Source organism: Eptesicus fuscus, chromosome 7 (genome assembly GCF_027574615.1).
Source record: "Eptesicus fuscus isolate TK198812 chromosome 7, DD_ASM_mEF_20220401, whole genome shotgun sequence".
NCBI lineage: Eukaryota > Metazoa > Chordata > Mammalia > Chiroptera > Vespertilionidae > Eptesicus > Eptesicus fuscus.
The window spans coordinates 86,660,531-86,686,762 of NC_072479.1; the positions used below are offsets into that span (position 1 = coordinate 86,660,531).

A 26,232-nucleotide genomic window follows, 5' to 3' on the forward strand; every position below is an offset into this window, starting at 1 on the left:
TAGAATTCTTAGTGGTCTTCCTCTTTAGGAGAACATTTCTAGGGAATAATACGAGAAGATTTAGAAATCATAAGGCTGGAATGGACAAACTCAGAATGGTGCCACATGAAAGCTCTGCATCTCCTGGTAAAAGCTTCTTATTTATTCTACATGTTTTTCTTTCATGGAGTATAACATTATTCTAATATTCAATGGGTCTGATTTAATAGTGATTGGTATAAGGAATTGGAAAAGGGCGTAAGGCACCACTTGTTTGCCAGGAATCCTAAATTTTTTTTAATATATTTTATTGGTTTTTTACAGAGAGGAAGGGGGAGGGATAGAAAGTTAGAAACATCAATGAGAGAGAAACATTGATCAGCTGCCTCCTGCACACCTCCTACTGGGGATGTACCCACAACCAAGGTACATGCCCTTGACCAGAATCGAACCTGGGACCCTTCGGTCCACAGGCCAACGCTCCATCCACTGAGCCAAACCAGTTAGGGCAGATCCTAAATTGAAGACATGCAATAAGGATTCGATTTGCCATCAGTTTTGAAAAATTGCTGAGGCGAAATTAAGTAAAGAACTGAAATTAACTGAACTGCATCAAGTATGATGACAATAATTGTTAGAGAAGATAGAACATGTAGGAATGGATGTTAATTGAAAGTTGATTACCTAGAAGAAATTTAGAATAGTACCCTTAATATTGAAATCTAGTTTATGATTTAAATGGATGTGTTAAACTCACTTTGAATTTTTACTTTTTAAATTTTTTTATTGAAGCATAACATGTCACATGAAAGCACAAATCGTACATGCAAAGTGCAGTGGCTTATCACTAAGTACTCCTGTATGGTTAGAACAGCATTTTTACTTTTAAATTAGTTTTAGGTTAATGTAGAAAGAAGAAATGACAGTGCTAACAGCTTTAAAGATCATTTTATGCTACATCTGGAGATAAGACCCAGTATTTTGGTTTTTCCAATATAAACATTGTTACTTTATTCCATCCATGTATTGTTCGGCTACTATTTAGCAGGCACCGTGCTGGGTACCAGTGAAAATATGGTGAACCTGATAGAAATAATCTATGTCCTCATGGAACTTACCGTCTAACAATGTGGATCAGGTAGGCTTGGAGAGGGAAACATTAGTTGAATAGTGCTCTGTGCCTTCAGGGAGAATTGCCCACTTCTAAATTTCATTAATGCCTTTTCAATTTTCCAGGTTTTAAGGCTGCTCTTGCTATTATGTTTCCACCCCCAATTTTCCCCTAGGTTGCCTATAAACATGAACATTTTCAAAGCAATTTCACTGAGACTATATGATCCTGGGTATGATTTTTTTTTTCTTTTTCTGTCTGTCTTGCCATTTAGAATGAAAAGTTTCCTGTCTCGGTGTGACCTTCTTTGTTAATCTCAAACCTCTGAAGCCATCTGCCTTCTCCAAAGTCTCTTTGAGGGAAGACTATACTTTTGCCCTCTTTCTTTTTTTTCTCAGACTTTAGAAGATGTTTTGTCCACTTGAGTCCCTTCATTATTGCTGTGGTTTCAGTTCTTAGTGCCTGTTTGATCACTGGTTCTCTTGGTGAGTACTTTGTCAAATCTACTTGCTGCCTTAGCCCACTCTGACAAAAAAAACATCATTAAAAAGCAAAAAATTCTCCTGAAGACCGAATAGCATCTGAAAACATACTTCATGTTTTCAAAGGATCAGCTATTAAATGCACAAAATAAGAACCTAGCAAAAAAATCAACAAAATAATAACACAGTTCCCCCCTCCAAAAAAATAAAATAAAATAAACTCTCACAGGAAAAAAAAATACATTTTACTTAAAGATTTGAAATAACGTCTAGCTAAAAAAAAGGGGGGGGGCAGGAATAATGCAGAGGAGACACCTCAGATTTATTGGAATAAAAATATGTTGGAGCACTTTAATAAATTCAAATGCCAAAACTTATTTAAAACTGTATTGATGGAGGCAAAATGTATACACCATGGGTTTCTGTGTTAGCTAAAATAATCATGAGGTAGTAGCTGCAACACTTGGAAGGAGTGTAAGGAAGAGGAGATTAATTTTATAATAGAAGATAATAGAAAAGTATCTCCATCTCAACTTCCATTTAAATAAATACATTTCTGTCAGATTTCAACTAGTATTTTTTAAATGTATAGTATTTCACATATATATGAAATAGGTGTAAAATTCCTTGTAACTGGTCTTTTCTTCCTCACCATCAGCCTTCTTTCTCTTGATCTTGGGATGTTGGAGAAACTTATGTAGCTCATCCCTTTAAAATTTTGTACTATCTTATTTAAACAGTAAACTCTCCATGAAGATTATATAAATTGACATTATAAAGAATATCACCCATAAAGGAAAGATATTACATCGTATTGTGTTAGTTAGCTTTACTGATTTATGCCCTTGTTCAATTTGAAGCCTGTGACACCAATATTTGTATTTGAATTCCTATGAAATTGCATTTTCCTATTGTACCATGGATAGATAGGTCCAGGAATGTTTCTCAGACCTGGATTTGGAAAATAAGTAGGTAATCTAAAGCATAATAATTTTCTACTTGCTCTTTGGATCTTGACCAATTGCTGCCTTTATCCATTGTTACAGGAGGAACAGATAAGGAGCTGAGACTAGCGGATGGTGAAAACAAGTGCTCTGGGAGAGTGGAGGTGAAAGTCCAGGAGGAGTGGGGAACCGTGTGTAATAACGGCTGGGACATGGACGAGGTCTCTGTGATTTGTAAGCAGTTAGGATGCCCAACTTTCATCAAAGCCACGGGATGGACTAATTCCAGTGGGGGCTCTGGACGCATTTGGATGGATCACGTTTCCTGTCGAGGCAATGAATCAGCTATCTGGAACTGCAAACATGATGGATGGGGAAAACATAGTAACTGCACTCACCAACAGGATGCTGGAGTAACCTGCTCAGGTAAGACCTGCATACGGCAAACTCTGGACCTGAAATGCTTTGTGGGGGAGGAAATAGGTAGATGGTTTAAAAACAAAAAGAAGCTCGTTTTTTTTGTAAGTAATCAAATCCGCGTATAAAATTACCGAATCCATTGCTAAAAGGCCAGAAAAACACATGACAATGCCCATATTAAAAAATAAATCAAAAGAGATTCTGACTACTTCTATCAATGAGGAAGTGACTGGCTTCAAGTTTATATTCATATTCCTACTATAACCTCCTATTTCTACATTTTAAAAAATCATATCTAAGGTAATTCCTTGTCCCCTTTCTCAGTGGCATGATGCTTTCATACACTGACCCAGAAATTATTACCTTTTTGTCCACTAACAGGTAATCAACTGACTGAATCAATAAATAAATAGTCTTAGCGCTAATCCTTCTTTATGGAGGAAGAATTTATCACAACGTATAACTGTTTTTCCCCGTATACAATGTTATTCATTTTATTTATGTGATGGTCTTCATTTATAAAACATTTAAGAAGTTTTATCTCAGTTGACCTTACAATAACTCAGAAAATCATGTGTCAGACCTTCCTGCTGACGAGTCCTAAGGTCAAGTTTATGACCCAGTGTCAGATTCCTGGGCTTCTCATTTCTCCTTGCTCACTTACTTCACTGGCCTTTACGCAGCCCTCTCAGCTCCCAGCCTCTTTCTTAGAGACCATCTGCTCCATAGGACTGATTTTAGAAAGAACGAATTTCCCTTCACCCAGGCAATGTGGGGTAATGGGAGCAACACCGACTAGTATCTAGAAAAAAGCTGGACTAAATTCCAACTCAGCCCCTCATTAATACTATTATTTTGAGCAAGTTTTACATCTTTCTGAACTTCAGTTCCTGGGGACTCGATGGCAGAATACATTAAAAAGTTATTGATACAGTATGGTATGTAATAGGTGTTAAAAACCAAAAGTTAGCACCAGCCAGTGTGGCTCAGTGGTTGAGGGTCAACCCATGAACCAAGAGGTCACTGGTTCGATTCCCAGTCAGGGCACATGCCGGGTTTGATCCCCAGTAGGGGAATGCGGGAGGCAGTTCATTGATGTTTCTATCTCTCTATTCCCTCTCCCTTCCTCTCTCTCTAAAATCAACAAAAATATTTTTGAAAATTAAAATAATTAAGTTAGTTCATGGCTCACTGCTTCTCATTACCTTGATAACTCAGTCCTCTTTTCTTTCTCCCCCCTCCCATTCTCCCCATTCCTCTTCCATCACTTCCTCTTCCCTCCTCTCCTCTTCCTCCTCCTTCTTGTCTTTTTTGTTAATCATTATTCAGCAAAAACCAATAGTACCATGTACATCAAATATCTACAGCAAAGTTAAAAGTCATAATAAATCTTGCCAAACTCTCATCATAATTATTGCTGTCTCTAAAGTTGAGTTTTTAAGCTAAGAAAGAGCAGGTAGTACTTTTAACTCTTGTTTTCTTTTTCTTTTCTCTCTCTCTTTTTTTTTTTTTTTATGCCTCAGGATGGAATTATTTAAACTTGTTTTTACAATTTTACACATCTAATGCTCCAATAGGAATGCATAGCCACTCAATTTACTAGTTTCAGAGTCTGCATTTCTGAAATTCTCCACCCTGATTAGTGCTCTATCCTCAGGGCTTTGCCTCTTGGGTAATTTTTATTATTATCACATGCACAGGGTAAATATAGCATAACAGTAAGGAGAATGGACTCTGGTGCCACACTGCTTTTTCCCTCCCACATCCTAGGTGTTTGATTCTGTGCTAATTCTTTAAACTTAGTTTGCTTATCTGTAAAGTAGGGATGGTGGTAATAGCACATGATGATTAAAGTTGTGAAGACTAAAGAAGAGAACATAGCTGATACACTTGGAACCGCATATGCATAGTTTGATTGTGAGCTATTATTATTAATTGTTCATAATTTTAAAATCTTGTTAAGTGTAAGTCTTTGCCTGGAGTTTAGAGCTTTTAAAATTGAATTGATTTTTTTCAAAAGTGGTTCCTAAACATTTTGTTCAAAAACAAATAATTTTTGTCCTTCATGTTTCCCAAAATTTTATCTTAAATTTCCTTTTCTTGGGTATTTTGTCCTCATAGACAATCTAATGGAAAGTAGATTTTTCTTAATAGAGAACATTTTCTTAATAAAAGAACTGTTTGGTTTTTTCCCCTGAAAGTGGTATCAGACGCTTTGGGGATGAAAAACAAAACAAAACAAAACAAAAATCCACTTTTGGTTTAAACAGGAAATTGGTAAGAAATGAATTATTTTAATTAATTTTCCCCTCAATCCTATATAATTAAAGTCTAATATGCAAATTGTCCCCTTGACTGGGAGTTCAACCAGGGAGCAGGGCCAGCAGGCCAACCTCAGGAAGGGAGGCCCCAGCCAGTAGCTGGCAGCCACTAGGGACCCTAGTTGTGCACGAATTTCATGTACTGGGCCTCTAGTATTTAATAATTTGGCATACAAACAGTGTGTTCTTGAAAACTATTATGCATTTTATTTTTTTGTTTTTTCCTATTTTCTAATTTCAAGTTCAACTAAAGCTCATTATTCATGCTCTGAATTGTTTATAATAAAGAAATATTAAAATAAAGATTTTAAATGTTCAACAAATTACCAGTTAGTCATTTTAACTATTTTGCTGTAAGACCAATTTTATTTTTTTTCTAGTTTTTTGAAAAATAAATACTTTGAGACTCAATTTTATCTATTTCTACATAAAAGAATATTTACTCTGTTCTAGTAAAAGAAGGAAACAAAATAAAACAGAAAATAAATTTGATCTGTAAAACATTTTTCTTGGTAAGTAGATATAGATAAAAGTCCTCATTTTTAGTTTGTTTTTAAAAGATTAAATATTCCAATATGTGAAGATGGGCAGCATTCAAAATGAGGCACTATTTTAAAGAAAGCATGAAGTCCTAAGTGTCCTGAGGAATCTTATTTTCTAAAATTACTTCTGAATGAATATCACTTTGAACTCTGGTCTCTTCTCCATTCTAGATGGGTCCGATTTGGAGATGCGGCTGATGAATGGAGGACACAGGTGCTCAGGAAGAATAGAAGTCAAATTCCAAGGACAGTGGGGAACAGTGTGTGATGACAACTTCAACATAGATCAGGCTTCTGTGGTTTGTAAACAACTTGAATGTGGAAGTGCTGTCAGTTTCTCTGGTTCAGCTAATTTTGGAGAAGGTTCTGGACCAATCTGGTTTGATGATCTTGTATGCCATGGAAATGAGTCAGCTCTCTGGCACTGCAAGCACCAAGGATGGGGAAAGCATAATTGTGATCATGCTGAAGATGCTGGAGTGATTTGCTTAGGTAAGGACTGATCTGGGTTTGTTCTGTTCTCAAGAGAGGACAAAAAAGAAAAGGGAAAAAAGGGTGGCATGGGTAAGAACCTTAAAAGTCTGAACTCTTACTGCATGTCGCTTTATTTTTACCTAATTTCAGATTCCAGTTCTAATACTTGTGGAGTTTTTACGGTAACTGAATTTAAGATAGATTAGGAGGGAGGATAAATAGTGAAATTGAGATTCAAGTAATGAGGACTGAAGGAGTTGTTTAAGCAATAGTTCAATCCAAAAAAAAAAAAAAAAGCAAGAAAGAAAAAGAAGAAATGGCTTAACTAGCAAATTTTGCTTTCTGTATGAGTTTAAAATCAAATCACCACCCCCATCCTTCTTATCATTCTCTAACTACAAAAGTCCCCTCTTTAGCCACACTAACCCACCCCTTCCCAAACTATTATTTTAAATTTACAGAATCAAGTGATTAAACAAAATTGTTGATTTCCTATTAAAATCTCATTTATGCTATTACTCTGGTATGAATAGGATGAGCAGGTACTGAGTCTGTCTACGGACTTTCATGTTCCATACTTGATCAGGGGAAGGGCAGTGGATTTTTATATGCAGGGATGACATTCTCCCTTTTTCACTTGAGTTCTTAGTTTGAAGAAGATCTAGTATGTCGTGAACCCCAAGGAACATTTAGGAAAATATAGTTAGAGTAAAAATATCTCTGTATTTACCAGCTATTTGGGGGTGAGGGGGGGAGGGGATGAAGGAAATTCAATTCAAACTTATTTTTAAATAAGAAAACACTGACTCAGAAAACTGGAAATTTCAGGAAGTACATGACTGAATTCAAGCACTTAAGCAATGCGATCAGGGTTCTGACTCTTTTTATTTCTTGAATTGGCTTCTTTTCTTTTTTTCTTGTTGAACAGCAGACCCTCTATAGTCTGAACCACAAAGAATTGAATTTCTACATAAAATATGGATTTTGTTAGCTGAAGAAAATGAAAGGGATTGGGGGAGGAGTGGAACAAACACTATCTTTACCTTCCATTTTCTTTTACCTATCAAAATGTCCCCAATCAGCACATTTTTTCTCACTGTTTTATACATGCTGAGGAGTCATAGTAAACAGTGTTGTGGCAACAAAAACTAAAACTGCCAGAGGAAAAACCCAACTTATTTATTATAGGAGATTACTCAGAATCAAGTTCTGTTCTTTGAGGAATATTGATGGGGAGAAGGTGAAAACAATGAAGGTTAAGTTCTTTTTCTCTTTGCTTTGCTTTACTTTTAAACTAAGGAACTGGTCACAAAAGGGCCCGGCAGATATTAACTAGGTAGTGTGGATAGGTAATGTAACCAGAGGCAAAAGTGAGTGTTGAGTGTTGAGGCAAACTACAGTGTGTGGGTATCATCTAAACCAGTGGTTCCCAACCTCCTTTTGGCCATGCCCCACCTAAGCATCTCTAAAATCCTGATGCCTCTCCCCACCTCCCCGGCCCCGTTTTATATAATTCTTATTATTCAAAAAGTGAACTCCTATTCACATGGAGGAAGCCTAAAAGGACATTAATTTGGTCTAAACAAGCTTCCAAAGAACATGGCATTCATGAAAGAGAAAAGTAAAGGAACAAAAGGACAGTTGAAGTACCGAGGAAGAAATTGTTAAAAATAATAATAATAATAATAATATGCAGTGATCTGAAAAAATAGTAAACAAAGTTTCAAAACATATAACAGAGAACTGAAATACATAAGTAGGTCACAATATAAATTTATATACTGTATATGAGGCCCCTAGAACCATAAGAAATACAAAAATTCACTGTTAATAACTCATTTTCAAATTGCCCCCCTGAGGGACGTGTGCCCCACGTTGGGAACCACTAATCTAAACACATGCAAATGCATATTTATAAAACGATAACAACCAAACACTTTCAACAAAAACTCTGGTGGTCAAAAAGCATATCACTAGATAAAATTTAGCTCCTGGAACTCCTGTTATGGAGTTATAGTGCATGCTCTCTATACTGAAAAGTCCTGTCTTCTTACCCAATCCACTCCATCTGTCTTTAATAATTTTTTGTTTTGTTTTTCTTAACACTTACGTTATGTGCATTCATGTGTTATTTTATTTTATTTTATTTATTTTTAAAATACAATTTATATTCAATATTATTTTGTGTTAGTTTCAGGTCATCTTTAGGAATGTTCAATCAAAGTATATCATTGTTTTCTTTATCTCTATATCTTCTTTTTTCCTGAACTCATTTCAGATACAGCTATTTACAGTCCCCTTAATATTTTGTTTCTTTTTTAAATTTATTTTTGAATTACAGACACACAATATTATGTTAGTTTCAGGTGTACATTGTAGTGGTTAGACATTTAAACAACATATGAAGTAATCACCGTAATCAGTCTGCCACCCTACATAGCTATTACAATATTATTGACTATATTCCTTATGTTGTATTATATATTCCTGTGACTGTTTTTATAACTTCCAATGTGCACTTCTTAATCCTTTTTAGCTTTGTCAACTAGCCCCCAAACTCATCCTGACAATTATCAATTTGTTCTCTATATCGATGAGTTTGTTTCTGTTTTGTTGTTTGTTTTTTAGATTCCACATATAAGTGAAATAATATGATATTTGTCTTTCTATGTATGACTTATTTAATTTAAATATATCTATAAGACCACCCATGTTGTTGCAAATGGTAAGATTTCATTCTTTTTTATTGCTGAGTAATAGTCCACTGTACATATGTACAATATCTTATTTATGTATTCATCTAATCGATGGATTCCAAAGTTTCTTCCACACCTTGGCTACTGTAAATAATGTTGCAATGAACATAGGGGTGCATATATCTTTTCAAATTACTGTTTTGGATTTCTTTGGGTAAATAGCTAGAAGTGAAATTGCTGGGTCATATGGTAGTTAATTTTTAGTGGTTGTACAATCCCACCAACAATGCACAAGGGTTCCCTTCTCCCCACATCCTCTCCAACATTGGTTTGTGTATTAGCCATTCTGACAGGTATGAGGTGATATCTCATCATGGTTTTGATTTACATTTCCCGAACGATTAATGATGTTGAGCATCTTTTCAATTTGGATGCTTTTTTTTAGCTTCACATGTTTGTATGTCCTTTTAGTTTTCTTCTTGTAATTGATTTCTAGTTTCATACCCTTGTGGTTGGAGAAGATGCTTGATATGACTTCAATATTCTTAAATTTATTGAGACTTGTTTTGTAACCTAACATGGTCTATTCTGAATAATGTTGCATGTGCACTTGGAATATATTCTGCTGCTTTGGGAGGAAATGTACCATCTGGTCTAATATGTCATATAAGGCCTTTGTTTTCTTGTTGATTTTCTGTCTGGAAGATCTATCTATTGATGTCAGAGTGGTGTTAAATCCTCTACTAATATTGTATTAGTGTAGATCCCTCCCTTTATGTCTGCCAATATTTGCTTTGCATATTTAGGTGCTCCTACATTGGATGCAGAGATATTTACAAGAGATATTATCCTCTTGTTGGATTGATTCCATTACCATTTTGAAATGCCCTTCTTTGTTGTCATAGCCTTTGTTTTAAAGTCTATTTGGTCTGATATAAGTATTGCTATCCCAGTGTTTTGTTTTGTTTTTATTCATTTTCATTTGCATGAAATATCTTTTTCCATCCCTTTACTTTCAGTGTATGTTGTCTGTCTTTCAATCTAAAGTTGGTCTCTTGTAGACAGCATATGTATGGGTCTTGTTTTCTTATTCACTCATCCACCCTATGTCTTTTAGTCCATACACATTTAAAATAATTATATATAAGTATGTAAGTATTGACATTTTATTAATGGTTTTCTGATTGTTTTTATAGTTCTCAGTTTCTTGTTCACCTCTCTTTTATGTTGATGACTTTCTATAGTGTTATGTTTGGATTCCTGTCTCTTTATTTTTTTATACATTTCTCATAGATTTGGGGGTTTTGATTTGTCATTTGCTTCACATATATTAAGCAATGTTTGTAGCAGTCTATTTTAAGTTGTTACTTAAGTTCAAACACATTCTAAAATCACTACCATTTTTATTCACCCCTCCATGTTTTTGTTTTTGTCAACTTTTTTATTTTTTTACTCCTTTAATATGTGTGTGTATGTTTGAGTGTCACTACTTTTGTTTTTATTATTGTAAAAACAGTGGGTGTGTTACTTCTAGACCCTTTTGGTTGAGACTCCTATGTATGCCAAGGTCATCTTCCACCTGTGCCTCTCTTAGGACCTCTTGGTAGAACCTACAAGTGATCTGTTCCTTGGTTACCACTTGTGTTGGGCTCAGAGGTGCTTAGAAGAAGCTATGCTGCAAACTGAAACCAGTTGTCACTTGTGCCAAGCCTGTGTCCCCTTAGTTGAGGCTACATTATAGGCCCAGACTGGCCACCACTTATGCCAGGCTTGGGGCCACCTGACGGGAGTTACAATGCAAGTTGAGACCAGTCACCACTTGTGCGGGGGTTGGGGCCACTTAGCAAACTGAGGCAAGCTGCTGCTTGTTTGGGGTTTTAGAGATTGAGGGAAAGTCTGCAGTGGGAGCCAAGGCAGGCCACTTGTATGGAGGAGCCACTAAAAGAGGCTCAGGCCAGAGGAGCGAGTTGAGTGGGGCAGGGTCTCAGGGAACCACCAGGGCACAGAATGGTGTTAGCCAGATTAATGGAGAGCACAGATTTGGTGCCCACCTACATCTGACTGGCAGGGTGGGAAGAGAGTTCAACAAAGGAATATCCATTCCCAGACAGAGTTGCCCCAAACCCTGTCACTCCAGCTCTCACCCCAAAGTTAGTTGATTTAGTTTCTCCCCATAGGTCCCTGGAACTTTCCAAGATGCATCCCCTGTCCTGGAGCTTGGAGTGAGATTGTGTGTGACTGAGATTTTGAACAAGTGAGTCTGTGCACAGGCCCTCTATGACCTGCAGTGCCTCTGTCTCTAGCAGCTCATTATCTTTCTTGGACACAATACCCACTGGTTTTCACAGCCAGATGTTAAGGGGACTCCTCCTCCCAGCATTGATGGGGGGAGCACAGAGTGGGGCTGGGACCCTTTGTTCCTCAGGGTACCTCTGCTGCCAAAATACCCCACTGGATTCTTACTTGCCGTACTGTGAATGTGGTACCTGCCCATCCCACGTCTCCACTCCTCTTACCAGTCTTCACGGGCTTCTTCTTTATATCCTTAGTTATAGGACTTCTGTTCAGCTAGTCTTCAGGTATTTCTCAATGATGGTTGTTCTCTAATTTAGTTGTAATTTTTATGTGGTTGTGGGAGGAAGTGAGCACTGAGTTTACCTACTCCACCATGTCGACCGGAAGTCTCTTACTGTTTCTTTATCACTGACTTGTTTTGTGTCCTTCTTACAGATGGAGCAGATCTGAGCCTGAGAGTGGTTGATGGAGTCACTAAATGTTCAGGAAGATTAGAAGTGAAATTCCAAGGAGAATGGGGGACAGTGTGTGATGATGGCTGGGATAGTACTGATGCCGCTGTGGCATGTAAGCAGCTTGAATGCCCAACTGCCATCACAGGCATTGGTCGAGTTAACGCCAGTGAGGGAACTGGACACATTTGGCTTGACAGCGTTGCCTGCCAGGGACATGAATCTGCTATTTGGCAGTGCAGACACCATGAATGGGGAAAGCATTACTGCAATCATCATGAAGATGCTGGTGTCATATGTTCTGGTAAGTTAAAACAAACAAACAAAAAAACAGAGAAGGAAGGACCTGTATTCTTTAGGAGTAAGAATAGGTTTGAGAGATAGAAATATCTAATTATTTCTTTGTTGGTAATTCTTTTACAGTTGTGATAAATTTTTAACATTTTCTTTTGTTGACTAGTTTGAAGGGTTGTCTGGTGCAATTTTCCGTAGTAATTATTCTGACTGCTATTGAGTTCTAAATCTACCTGGAGTTCTGGAACAGAAAATAATACAAATTCTAAATATTTTTAAAGTATCTGTCTTGTCCGTATTTTTCTGCCATTGACAGTTTTTATTAACCCTTGAAACTATCATCCTGTTTCTAAGCAAACTTATGATATATGCTGGCTGTGAGAAAAGCCCTAAGATGGGTAAGCCTTAATTTCGAGTGCCTCAGTATCTGGAAAGGAGCAAGATTTTTAAAAAATCCTTTGGGAGTGAACTTGCACATGTACCTATAACCTAAATTTATGTTCCTTTTGCAGATGGATCAGATCTGGAACTGAGGCTTAAAGGAGGAGGCAGTCGCTGTGCTGGGACAGTGGAGGTGGAAATTCAGAAACTAGTAGGGAAAGTGTGTGACAGAAACTGGGGCCTGAAAGAAGCTAATGTGGTTTGCAGACAGCTGGGATGTGGATCTGCACTCAAAGTATCCTATCAAAGTTATTCCAAAATTAAGCCAACAAACATGTGGCTGTTTTTAATGAGCTGTATAGGAAATGAAACTTCTATTTGGGACTGCAAGAATTGGCAGTGGGGTGGACTTACCTGTGATCACTATGAAGAAGCCAAAGTTACCTGCTCAGGTAAGACTTTTTTTTTTTTTTCAATCCTCACCCCGAGGATATTTTTTTCATTGAGAGAGAGTGGAAGGGAGGGAGGAGGAGAGAGAAAGAAACATTGATGTGAGACACATTGATTGGTTGCCTCCTGCAAGCGTCCTGACTGGGGGCCGGGAAGCAAACCCACAACCCTTTGGTTTACAGGCCGATGTTCTAACCACTGAGCATACCGGCCAGAGCTGCTCAGATAAGACATTCAATCAATTTCTTAAGTAGTTTGATGTGAGGTAGGAAAAATGTGTTTTAAGTAGAGAGAAAACTTTATGCAGATGAACAAAAGCATGAAAAACCATGCTATGCCCAAGCATCTTTAGGGTGGGGCATCGGGTATCGATATTAAGGCTTTTAAGGTAACATCATACAGTATTTTAAAGTATGCTAACTTACTAGTGTTTATCACTTCTCCTTAATTTTAATAGATGGGTGATGTTGGGGAGTCTACCAAAGCTCCCTGTGCTGCAATTTTCTCAAAAGAAAAATGGTGGTAACAAAACACCCACTGCACAGGAATTACACATCAAGTGATGAATAAATGGCTATGATAATTATTAGTAGTGTTAGTATTATCTGTCTTCACTGATAGACTGAACTCTGTGATATTAAACCCACCCAAATGCCTAAAAACATTGCAGGTGCTTAATAATATTTGTTGAAATGTTAAATTATTGTATAAATAGTAAATAAATATTAAATTATCTTAAAGACAAAAAAGTGAAAATAGTTGAAATGTAATTAATATATTTGTGATTGTGTCATAGAATTTTTAGAAAGAGGACTTAGGAAGCTATTGCAAAGGACTATCAAAAATTATCCAGAAGAAATATGCCGGAAAACTGACAGAGACTGGTGACTTTCCACACATGCAGTGTAGTGTGAGGGTCAAGATTCTAGGCTTTGGAATATACTGCGTAACTTCAAATCCCAGTCTTCACTAACTCGCTGTATGAACTTAGCAAATTACTACAACTCTCTATGTTTCATTTTTCTTATCTGTAAAATTGGAATGATATTAATAATTTTCCCCTAAGACAATTATAAGGATGAAATAATGTTTGTTACATACTTGGTAAGATACCATATATAATAGGCGCTCACTTAGTATTCACTACTATCATTATTATTGCATTTATGGTGGATAAAGAAGTGATTCAATTTCAGGTCATTCTAATTTGGTCTAGATATCATTATTTGGGAAAAGAACACAGTGGGCTTGTCAATAGATAACTCATTCAATTTTGAACACACAAAGTTACAGATGTCCAAGTAGATACATTTATGAATATAAATTTAAAGAGAAAAGTATAAATGAAAACATTTATTGGCAGTTAAGAGAAGATGTCCATTGATAAGATGGGAAAGTTGAGGCTAGAACCTTCAGTCAAGGAATTCATGAAAGATTCTGTCAGGCAGGAAGAAGGAGAAAGAAGTATCTCATGTATCAAGTGCAATATATCAAAGGGAAAATGGGGTCTGATGTTCATTTTGAAAACAGGAAGCATATTGAAAAACTTTCCAAAACCATTTGAAAAGTTTGGGGCAGACCCCAGATGGCAGTAGGTGGAGGACTGAGTACAAGGTTAAAAGATAGAGTGACTACACATTATATGTGGTCTCCAATATTATGAACAATGTAAGGAAAATACAGAAAGGCTGGCTTCAGGAGGCAAAGTTTCAGAGTTCTCTCAAATGAATTGGTCTAATGAGGAATGGGGAGGTCTAGAATTTGCTATGCCCAATTCTAGACAAAGAAGCCAAGAGGAACGAGTGTGGAAAATCACTAAACACCCTGGATTCCTTTTCTCGCTTTTACTCCCTTCCTTACGTCCATGATAAAAAAAAAAAAAATCTTGGAATTATGTTCTTTCTCATTGAAATATTATATTTCAGCCCACAGGGAACCCAGACTGGTTGGAGGAGACATTCCCTGCTCTGGTCGTGTTGAAGTTAAATATGGCGACACATGGGGCTCTGTTTGTGACTCTGACTTCTCTCTGGAATCTGCCACTGTGCTGTGCAGGGAATTGCAATGTGGCACAGTTGTTTCTATCCTTGGGGGAGCTTACTTTGGAGAAGGAAACGGACAGATTTGGGCTGAAGAATTCCAGTGTGAGGGGCATGAATCCCATCTTTCACTCTGCCCAGTAGCACCCCGCCCAGATGGGACTTGCAGTCACAGCAGAGACATTGGAGTAGTCTGCTCAAGTAAGACTCGGAGAACATGTTCAGTTTGTTCCCTTGCTTGGAAGACAGTAGGGCTAGGTAATCACAGACAACTTTTTAAAGCCCTGTTTCCTTCCAGGATACACAGAAATGCGCTTGGTGAATGGCAAGTCCCCATGTGAAGGAAGAGTGGAGCTCAAGGTTCTAGGGACCTGGGGATCCCTCTGCAACTCTCACTGGGACATGGAAGATGCCCACGTTTTGTGCCAGCAGCTTAAATGTGGAATTGCCCTTTCTACCCCAGAAAGAGCACATTTTGGGAAAGGAAATGGTCAGGTCTGGAGGCACATGTTTCACTGCACTGGAACTGAGCAACACATGGGAGATTGTCCTGTAACTGTTCTGGGTGCATCACTATGTTCTGCGGAGCAAGTGGCCTCTGTAATCTGCTCAGGTAAGAGGATCGAGGGCAGCCAGTGATGAGCCTCTCCCATGGTGCTGGCCCTTAAGAGCAGGTGTACCTATGGGGATGAAAAACAAACTTAAAAGGGAAAGATCCGTTCTGAGGGGTCACGAGAAATGTACTGGAATATTAACCTCATTTACCTTTTTAGAGAAAGTGTAAACTTAATTTTCATTGACCTAATAGTTATCTTGTGCTTCTTAAAGCACCTAAGAAATTCCTTGCCTGGTTGACCTGTCCCATTTCTTTCTCTCTAAAGCTCTGTTTGTTCTCAGCTCATCTATCTAATACTTCATTCATCTGGCCTCCCTTCCTCACCCTACCTTTTGAATCTTGCACGACTGAGCATTTTGGTATTTGCAGGAAACCAGAGTCAGACACTATCCCCGTGCAATTCAACATCTTTGAGCCCAACAAGCTCTACCATTTCAGAAGAAAGAGCTGTTGCTTGCATAGGTGAGAATCAGTGATCAATCTATAAAAACTATCTCAATCCTTAGGAATGCATTTTTAGTAATATTTTACTTTGTCTTTCCAGAGAGTGGTCAACTTCGCCTAGTAAATGGAGGTGGTCGCTGTGCTGGGAGAGTAGAGGTCTATCATGAGGGCTCCTGGGGCACCATCTGTGATGACAACTGGGACCTGAACGATGCCCATGTGGTGTGCAGACAGCTGGGCTGTGGGGTCGCCATTAATGCCACTAGTTCTGCTTATTTTGGGGAAGGAACAGGGCCCATCTTGCTGGATGAGGTAAACTGTAATGGAAAAGAAGCACGTATTTGGCAGTGCCCTTCACATGGCTGGGGGCGGCAAAATTGCAGACATAAGGAGGATGCAGGAGCTATCTGCTCAGGTAAGTTCTGCACATAACTACTGAGGTAGGGCAAAGGATAGTGGGGGGTATTAATGTGAAAGAATTCCCTGAAAAACAAGTACAGAGTAAACTGTTGTGAGAGTCAGGATCCCAGAAGCATAGGTTTGATGAATTAGTGCTACCTCCTGTGCAAGGTAGTATAAAGTTAGAAGGAGAAATTTTCAGAAATGAGCTTGCATATCACGAAAATGACAACAAAACTAATAATAAGAAGTAATTTTATAAATATACATAGAGCTGGATATTGAGTAAAGATTCAGTGCACCACTTGATAATCACTATATTAATAAAAAAGTAGATTTAAGGGACAAGAAGAAATACATCAGTACTACATTCTACAGAGAAAAAGATAACTATCATGCCCAAGTAATTTTTCATGACAAATAAGACTTATTTGTCATAGGAGCAAAAATTATCAGAAGAACCCACTGATCTTATTTTGTATAGATGGCAAGCTTCAGAAACTATTGTGAAATAGAAAAATGTACTCAGTTGTAATATATTGGGTAAAACAGTACTATGATCAGTAATTTAGGGAAGTGAAAAATTCTATATGCCAGGAGTGAAGTAGACATTAACCACATTAAATGACACACATTTGGTAGAGAACATATGCAACAAAACTGTGATGTGTCAGAAAGGGGACTATTTCATTTTAAGGTAATGTACACAAAATATTGGGTTTAGTATCTGAATATCTCAATAAATTTTAACTGTCAAGGACTGTTGCAAAAAAATGAATGAAATAAAATTCTTAAGGATAAAATACAGTAACTTAGGTAGAAAGTCCAAAATATCTACACTAATAAAAGAGTAAGATGCAAATTGACCGTACCTTCATGACACCCACCAGCCAATCAGGAGTGAGTATGCAAATTAACCCAACAAAGATGGTGGGTTGATTTGCATATGCAGGCGCTGAGTGGCCGGGGCCAGGGTGGGACACTTGCATCATCGCCATGGCGATGATGCAGGCATTCCACACCGCCCCAGCCACTCCGGGCCTCTGGGCAGCATGGGAAAGTGAAAAGGTCGCTCCGGGCCTGAGCGAAAAGGCAGCTCCAGCCAGAGTGAAGGCAGCGCCAGCAGCCAGGGGAAGGAAGGCCCATTCTTGCATGAATCTTCGTGCATCGGGCCTGTAGTGTAATTAATAAAAGATTTGAGCCTTTTATTGAGATCTAGAAGTTAACTTAAAATCATTGGTGGCATTCTAGAGAGGTCCCTGAGTACAAAACCCAAGACTGTAAAAGCAGAAGATATAGAAAAAATACTATATTTTACTAAAATCTACTAAATCACCCCACAGTTACAAAAAAAAATACTACTAATTGATATAGTGTAGTTATTTTTGTGGTTGTTAATCCTCCCCCAAGGATATTTTTCCATTGATTTTTAGAGAGAGTGGAAGAGAAAGGAAAGATAGAGAGAAACTCAATGTGAGAGAAACACATCAACTGGTTGCCTCCTGCATGAGCCCTGACCAGGGCCTGGGCCAGGGAGGAGCCTGCAACCAACGTACGTTCCCTTAATCGTCATCCAACTGGGACCCTTTGATCTGCAGGCCAATGCTCTATCCACTGAGTCAAACCAAGTAGGGCTAATTTTTGAAGTCATTCTCACATCAGAGTAAAGGGAAGGAGGCTTGTGAATTTTCAGAGAAGATGTGAAACTACTCACTCTGTATTTCACTCCAGAGTTCTTGTCTCTGAAACTGACCAGTGAAACCGGCAGAGAAACCTGTGCAGGACGTCTGGAACTTTTTTATAATGGAACATGGGGCACCATTGGCAAGAGTAACATGTCTCCAACCACTGTGGATGTGGTATGCAGGCAGCTGGGCTGTGCAGACAAAGGGACCATCAGTCCTGCATCTGCAGCCAAGACAATGTCCAGGTACATCTGGGTGGACAATGTTCAGTGTCCGAAAGGGCCTGACACATTATGGGCGTGCCCATCATCTCCATGGAAGCAGAGACTGGCAAGCCCCTCAGAGGAGACCTGGATCACATGTGCCAGTGAGTATTTGAAAATTCCATTCTGGCCTATACAAAAATTCCATTCTGTGACTCCACTATGATCTTCTGATCTCATTAAGTAGGAATGAGTAAACTCTAGTTAATATCTATTCTACCTGGATCATAAAACTGGTTTTATTTCATTTGATCTATAAATTTTCAAGACCAGAGATCATTTTTTCATAGAATATTTATATGCCCATGGTCTTCCTGAAAGTCCAATTGCTTTTTCTGTGAACAAATGAGGAGCAGAGAATATGTGATTCAGTATTTAACTATTGAATGGTCTACTTTACCTTTCCAATTTTTCTTTCAATATCATTTTGATGTACTAATATAAAATGAGAAGTAGTCATAAAGACCAATCCTAAAATATTTCCCCATTCTCCATCTTATTAAACTGGAAGAAATATTCTACGTGCCTGGCAATCTCTCAAGTTCTTTTATATTTGAGAAAATTTAACATTATGCAATGTTCACATTATTTATTTGGCATTTGGTGAGTCACACTACTGTTCTTAGGTCCAATATGAAATAGTTTGCTGAAAGGACAAGTATTTTCATAAGAGATACATTTTGTTAAAATATATTTTCTTAAATGTGCATTGAATAAGCAACGTTTTAAAATAATCTTAAAAACAGTTTCAAATATCTCTTTTCCCCTGTGACCTCTGAGGAGTTTTTATCTTCTCATAAATGACCTTGGGGTCTCTGATTTTTCAGACAAGATAAGACTTCAAGAAGGAAACACTACTTGTTCTGGACGTGTGGAGGTCTGGCACGAAGGCTCCTGGGGGACAGTGTGTGATGACTCCTGGAACCTTCACAGTGCTCAGGTGGTGTGTCGACAGCTGGGCTGTGGCTCAGCTGTGAAGGCACTCAAAGAGGCAGCATTTGGTCCGGGGACTGGACCCATATGGCTCAGTGAAGTGAAGTGCAAAGGGAATGAGTCTTCCCTGTGGGATTGTCCTGCCAAATCCTGGGGGCACAGTGACTGTGGGCACAAGGAAGACGCTGCTGTGATATGTTCAGGTGAGTGCCAGGATACAGGATTAAGCTTGGAACCTCTGGTAGCTAAGAAGGGGTGAGCCATCGAGTGCATGGTGTAAAGACTGGATGTGCCAACACAGGGATCTAGTGGGGAAAGAACCCTAATGTTTCAGTCTGAAGAAATGATGAAAATATTTGTTGTTATACATCGGCCTTCACCAAGGGAAAGCATATTACTCCTCTGCATTCCTGTGCAGAGGGGAGAAAGAGAAGAACAACATCTTTTTAGGTCGGAAGCAGTAGTTTGCTTGATTGAGAGGCACTCAAGGCTCACATAGAAAATAAAAAATTAATTGCTTTCAATAAAAGTCGATATTCCTTAACCCAGGAAGTAGTATCACCACCTATCCAAATCTCTTGTTTGAATTTCTTCCTCTCCCTTTGATCTATCACCTCCCCCAGTCAGTCACCAGGTCTTATTTTTTTTTTCTAAGACTAAATTTATTGTGGTAACATTAGTTAATAACATTATATAAGTTTTAAGTACACAGAAATAGAAATATTTGTTTTATATATTACTCTTAGAATTGAGTCTCCTTCTCTTTTTCTCCTACAGGCAATGCAGTCAAAGAATCATCAAGTGCCAAAGGTATATATATATCTTGAGGTTTCTGAGCATAGGACCAACTGTCTGCATTATTTAGAATTCCTTTTGTTAAGAGACTTTAGGTTAGAAGTTCTGAGGATATGACACTTACTTCAACGATCCTGTATCTGACCTAAGAAAGGGATAATAGTAATTAGGGACCCACTTCTTTTAGCTAAGACATTCTCATCTCATGATGTTTACTTGCACTTAGGTAATGCACTCCCGGTTGTATTTGGAGTCCTGGGGGTCATCGTGTTGATTGGTCTCATCGTGTTCTTCTTGCGATCTCAGAAGGGAAGACAGCTACAACAACTTGCAGGTCTGAGCTAAATTATGGTCTTTCCAATGTTTTATAGGATAAGAACATTTTGGGGATAAAAACATATAAAGATATTAGGTTCAAGAATCAAATGGCCAGAAAGATGAGCCTACAAGATGCTTAAGCATTTTCTCAAAAAGAGGGAACAAGATTTCAGAAAAGAAAAGGGGCTTAGGTTGTTTTGATGAGTCCTGTACTTCATCTATATATTTAACTGGGACATTATACAATTGCTAGTTTAGAATAAATATGCTTATCTAGTCAAACATGAATCCTTTATTTTTGGCCCAAAGATTTATTTGCTTTTGCCACATACTTATTACTGATTTTACTGTTCTGTCAAGCAATGTGCCTATGAACTTATGATACTGACATGGATAACCAAGTGTTTTTTTGTCTTCATGGAATTTCAAATCTAATGGAAGAGGTATATCTGTAAACAAATAAATTGCAGGGTAGTCTTATATATTCATATGAATAAGGGAAAAGTGCCACAGAGAAGAGAATAATTAACTGGAAGGGAAAGGGGAGTATCAGAGGCTTCTAGGAGGCGTTCAAGATAAATTTTGAAGATAAGTGTTCAAATAACTGGGTACGGTGCATTTATAGGGGAAGATAAAACTATGTACAAGTGTAGAGAAGCTTAAAGGATGCCACGTTTGTTGTTTGGGGAGGGGGAATAAAACTTGAGCTCAAGGAGAGAAGCTACTGATAAGGCTGGAGAAGAGGGGGGAAAATCATGAAGTTCTGTATTCCATGGTAAGAAGAAGAATAGTATTAAGGAGTATTATGTAGAATAGTGAAATAGTGAATCGGCCTTTTAAGAAAGTTCCGGGCAACAGGATGTATGAGGAATTGAAGGATCACATTACTGACAAGGATAGCATTTTTAAATAGTTGGGATGAAAGATAAAAAAGACTTTATAGTGAGAATGAAGGGAAGATAGATTTTAGCAAGATTTTAGGAAATGCTCCAATGGATTTGAAAAAGCTTCTGGCTGCCTTGGGGGGAAGAAACTAGATTGTTCTACAATGGCAATAGCTTTAGCTTGGTAGTAGAATGGGATGGAAACAAGACATGGGTATGAATGAAGATTGGGTATGTTTGCACTGCTAGGAGAAAGCACACAGAGGGAGGGAAAGTTTTATTATGTTCTGCTGATTTATAACTTAAGACATCTGTTGTCAGTTTCTTCAAGAGAGAATTTTATCCACCAAATTCAATACCGGGAGATGAATTCTGGCCTGAAAACAGATGATCTGGACATGCTGCACTCCTCAGGTGTGTGGTTCTTTAAGCCCAGGGTTTCAGACCAGTAGCTGCAATTGAGGCTGAGGCATTCTACTTTGCATAGCAGTGGAAAGAAATCACCAACATGTATTAATAGGAAACTTATGATGCACGTAAGGAAGAAGATAGAAATGAACTGAAAATTATTCTTAGAGAACATGAAAATTGCAGTCATGGGGATACCTCTGGCTAAGAGGTCTATATTTCTGACAGAGGTACAAAGAACCATGAAGCGGAATATTCTGACTTGGACCTCATTTTATTAAAACAGAAATTAATCTTCTAAAAAGTAGCTTAACTTTTCATATATCTCTTCTGTAGTTTCTTCCATTAAAACTCCTGCTACTTCCCTTTCTCTAACTTGATATCTATCATATTTTTTCTAAAATCATAAAAGCTTGGACTTTCTATATCTTATCCCAGCAGCGGCCACCACTATTCACAGCACTAGCCTTATTTCCCATCACATAATGCTTCTTTCTTTGTCCTCTGACTTCTATTTAGCACCAGTGCACTAAATCTGCCTCTGGGAAGCATAATTCTGCTGGTTTGGGAAAAAATATCCCAATACCCTCTTACTTCATGAAGGCTCAGTGCCTGCCTTCTCAATAGCTCTTACCTTCTGACAGGGGCCTGCCACACTTCTTCAGTACAAGGGGTTTGGTATTTGCTGCAACTACGTCAGGAACATAATGTTTAAGGCATGTGATGCCCCTACATCACACTTGTTTCCTTCCTAATTGTAGATCGTGTTTTTAAATGTTCAAAGAGCTTCTAAGGCATTTGAGGGGAGGTCTGATTTATTTCCCAGTAATTATTTTCTTCCATTCAGAAAATCGCAATCAGTCAGAAGGTTTAAATGCTGCTAGACTAATTTCTATGTCCAAATCTCTTCCTAGGGGACCATTCTGAAATACACTGAAAAGGAAAACGAGAATTATAACCCAGTGAGGTGAGTGAGGAAAATTTACTCATCATCATTCTAAACAAGTACATTCCTCTGGAAAATTGAGAGCTCCTCTGGTACTGGAAAGAATGTATAGACACATATTTTATATATATGTATATATGTTTATGTATGTATATCCATATAGAGGATATATAATAGATTTTTATTACTATGACTTCACCTTTCAGTTACAAATAAGGGTTTTCAAAAAATGTATACACATTTTTCATTCCAATGGGTTAAATCTGAAAGGAAACATCAATTGAACTATCAGCTGTTAAGTGTGTATATAGTGTTTTGGGACAAACTATATATTCTAAGCCATAACAATGGTATATAATGGAGCTAAGGAGAAACTAGGTAAATAAATATGAATAGATCTTTTAAAGATATATGGGGGTAATTTCAGGAAAGAAATAAGACATATTTATGGTTGTATAATGCATGCTATGGTAAGTATCCAATACTATAGGAGTATAGAAAGTTTGGAGAGATTATGAAGAAGATGTAATGTTTAAGTTAAACAGGAGATGACTGAAAAATAGACCATTTTAGGGAAAGGACATAGCGTGTACAAATTATAGAGGCATAAAAGAGAAGCACACTTTTGGGAAACAAGTTTTTCATTCAAAAACATACATTGACCATATTTATGATGACAAATGGTATCCTGAGTGCTGAAAGTACAAAAATTAAAGACACTATTGACAAAGACAAGATTGTTTAATGAAATAGGTAGGGATATGGAGAGGTTCTGTGAAGAGAGGCAAAGTGATGCAAAACCTAAGATGAAAAGGCTGCACAGAGCCCTATAATGAATGGTCTTATCTGCTACATTTCATGTTTATATTTTATTTTAGTGACTCTTGGGGAGGTGGTGCTGTGGAAGATTAAGCTGGGCAAGAAACAATCAGATTTGCATTTTATAATTTGCTTTCATGAGGAAAGTATAACAAGAAAAAATGAACAAGGCAAGAAATTTGCTAAGTTATACATCAAAAAGAAAAAATGGTGAAATGAGTTAGTGGGTACATTTTCTTTTCTTTTTTTCTTTTTTTTTTTTTTTTTTAGTGGGTACATTTTCTATTCTTTCTAAAGTAAGGAGGTTTTCTTTAGAAATATTATGACATATAAGAAATACAGATTGAGTCAAAGGATAAAAGTTGGAACTCTTAAAAGTAAATAAATGTAAAGTGTTAATATATGTAGACACATAGAGCACCTATAACTTGTATATTGCATGAAAAAGGTAAATTCATGCATGTAAACTTTACACACACATATATATATCATCAATTGTTATGACAAAGACAATATCTAATGGATAATTGGGAAAGCTATGAAAAGACAACTCATAAAAGATGAATTTCAAATGAAAAATAGACATTTTTAAATGCTTAAATTCACTAGTAATTCAAATTATGACTAATGATGATATGCCACTTTATATAAATCGGCCCAACAAAAATTTAAAAGCATCGATGTTTATTGCTGGTAGGAATACAAAGAAAACTGTAATTTCTAACATTGCTTTTGGAAATAAAAAGTGTGATAGTCTTTAGAAATGGAAACTTCTATTTTAAAAAATTTAAAATGCTTCACAGATCCTTTGACCCAACAATTCTACCACTGAGGATTTTTTCCATACAGATAAAGACACTAGTATATAAGGACATATATAAAGGATTATTTTTTGCAGTGTTGTTAGTAGTAGCAAACGTTGGAAACAAAGTAAATGGCAATCAGTCAGGAAGTGGCTGATATGGAAAAACTAAAAAGGAAAACCCATTATGAAAATGCAATAATATTATTCCATCTATGTGCTCATGTTATTGAATATAATTAAATCCACCTATAAAATCATATGTGTATACGTATAAAGAAACATGTAAACATTCTAACACTATTGTAAACTGAGAAGGACTATGAATGTACTTTTGATTTATAATGTCAAACACATGAATATTATTCTGGTATAATAAATAATGTTTAAAACTACTTATTCCTTAAAGAGTATAAATAACTGATAAATAACTGCTTCAGAATCATGTGGGGATGCTTTTAAAAATAGCATTTCTGGACATCACTGTAGTTCTTTGGAATAGAAATAATACCTATGTACACTGAAGTTTGAAAATTGTTGCATTTAAGTTTTCTGTTCAGGAAAGTATTGTGTTTTGTAATCCATAAGAGTGAGTGAAGGTCTGTGGTAATGTAATAATGTAATTCTTCCAAGCATGTGTGTGTGAAGAGGAATATAACAATTTTTCTATGTATGGTTTTAATTCAGCCTTTTAAGATATCTGAAGACTTGGACTATTGAATGGAGCAAGAATTCACCTGGTTCACTGAAGATCACAATACAGTCCTTTTTCTCCTACTATTCCAAAGACTGCTGCTGAATTTTTAAAAATTAAATTGATGAATGTGACTACTAAAAGTTGTATATAAGACTCTCAGGGGGGTAAATAAAAATGAATATTGCTGATTTAAACTTGTCTTAACTTCTTGTTCTTGACTAAATTTCTTAGCGGATTTTATGACTTTTTTAGAATTGCATAAATATAATGTGATGTCTTTTTATTTGATAATGTTTTTATCTACACTAATAAAAGAGAATGATGCAAATTGACCATACCTCCGTGACACCCACCAGCCAATCAGGAGTGAGTATGCAAATCAACACAACAAAGATGGCAGGTTAATTTGCATACACAAGCGTGGAGCGAAGACTGAAGGCTCCAGCCTGAGCGAAGACTGAAGGCTGAAGACTAAAGACTTAAGACTGAAGACTGAAGACTGAAGAGGCTTGGCTTCTCCACTGCAGCCGGAGCGAAGGCCTGGGTCCTGGGTGCTGGAGGAAAACCAGTGCCGGCAGCCAGGGGAAGGAAGGCCTATTGCATGAATCTTCATGCAACGGGCCTCTAGTTTTTATATAATGCATATTTTTATAGTTTGAGTTAAATAATAATTTTATTATTATTATTAAATCAAAACAAAAATTTTTTTAGAAAGGGTAAGTTAGTGATTATTGAAGGATTTGTTAATAATATATGGTTACCTCTGCAAGGCATGATTCTCATTGGTTCTTTAATTGCTTTTTGTCACGGTAATTCTGGTCATGGACAAAAAATGCACAGCAACAACTGTAAGGGAAAAAAGACTCAATGGCTCACTTCCTCATTCCTTTGGATGGTAAAACAGAAGCTGAAATAAATGCATAAATTATGTCTTTTCTATATAACTACTAGAGGCCCATTGCACGAATTTGTGCACAGGTGGGGTCCCTCGGCCTGGCTGGTGATCAGGCCGATCGGGACTGGCCAGCATGGGGGAGGTACCATGAGAGATTGGCCAGCCAGTGAAGGTTGGCTGTGGGAGCGCACTGACCACCAGGGGAAGCTCCTGGATTGAGCATCTGCCCCTGGGTGGTCAGTGCATGTCATAGCAACCAGTTGTTCGGTAAACCGGCAATCAGATATCCCTCTTTCAAATCTGGGACTGCTGGCTCCTAACCTGCCTGCCTGCCTGATCACCCCTAACTGCCTCTGCCTGCTGGCCTGATTGTCCCTAACTTGCCCCCCTGCTGGCCTGATCGCCCTTAACTTGCCCCCCCCTGCTAGCCGGATCGCCCCTACCTTGC

At 37.5% G+C, this 26,232-nt stretch overlaps 1 protein-coding gene across 1 annotated transcript; it reads left to right on the forward strand.

Moving 5' to 3' along the window:
- On the forward strand, positions 1–25,083 carry LOC103289123 (scavenger receptor cysteine-rich type 1 protein M130). Its single transcript, XM_054719323.1, has 17 exons — positions 1–126; positions 1,489–1,575; positions 2,619–2,942; positions 5,971–6,291; positions 11,700–12,020; positions 12,523–12,843; positions 14,767–15,081; positions 15,179–15,493; positions 15,866–15,958; positions 16,041–16,355; positions 18,071–18,391; positions 19,115–19,423; positions 19,998–20,030; positions 20,242–20,349; positions 21,539–21,631; positions 22,540–22,592; positions 24,880–25,083. The coding sequence occupies exons 1-16, from the start codon at positions 81–83 to the stop codon at positions 22,560–22,562; spliced, it is 3,345 nt and encodes a 1,114-aa protein (XP_054575298.1). The 5' UTR covers positions 1–80; the 3' UTR covers positions 22,563–22,592; positions 24,880–25,083.
- Positions 25,084–26,232: the final 1,149 nt, after the last annotated feature.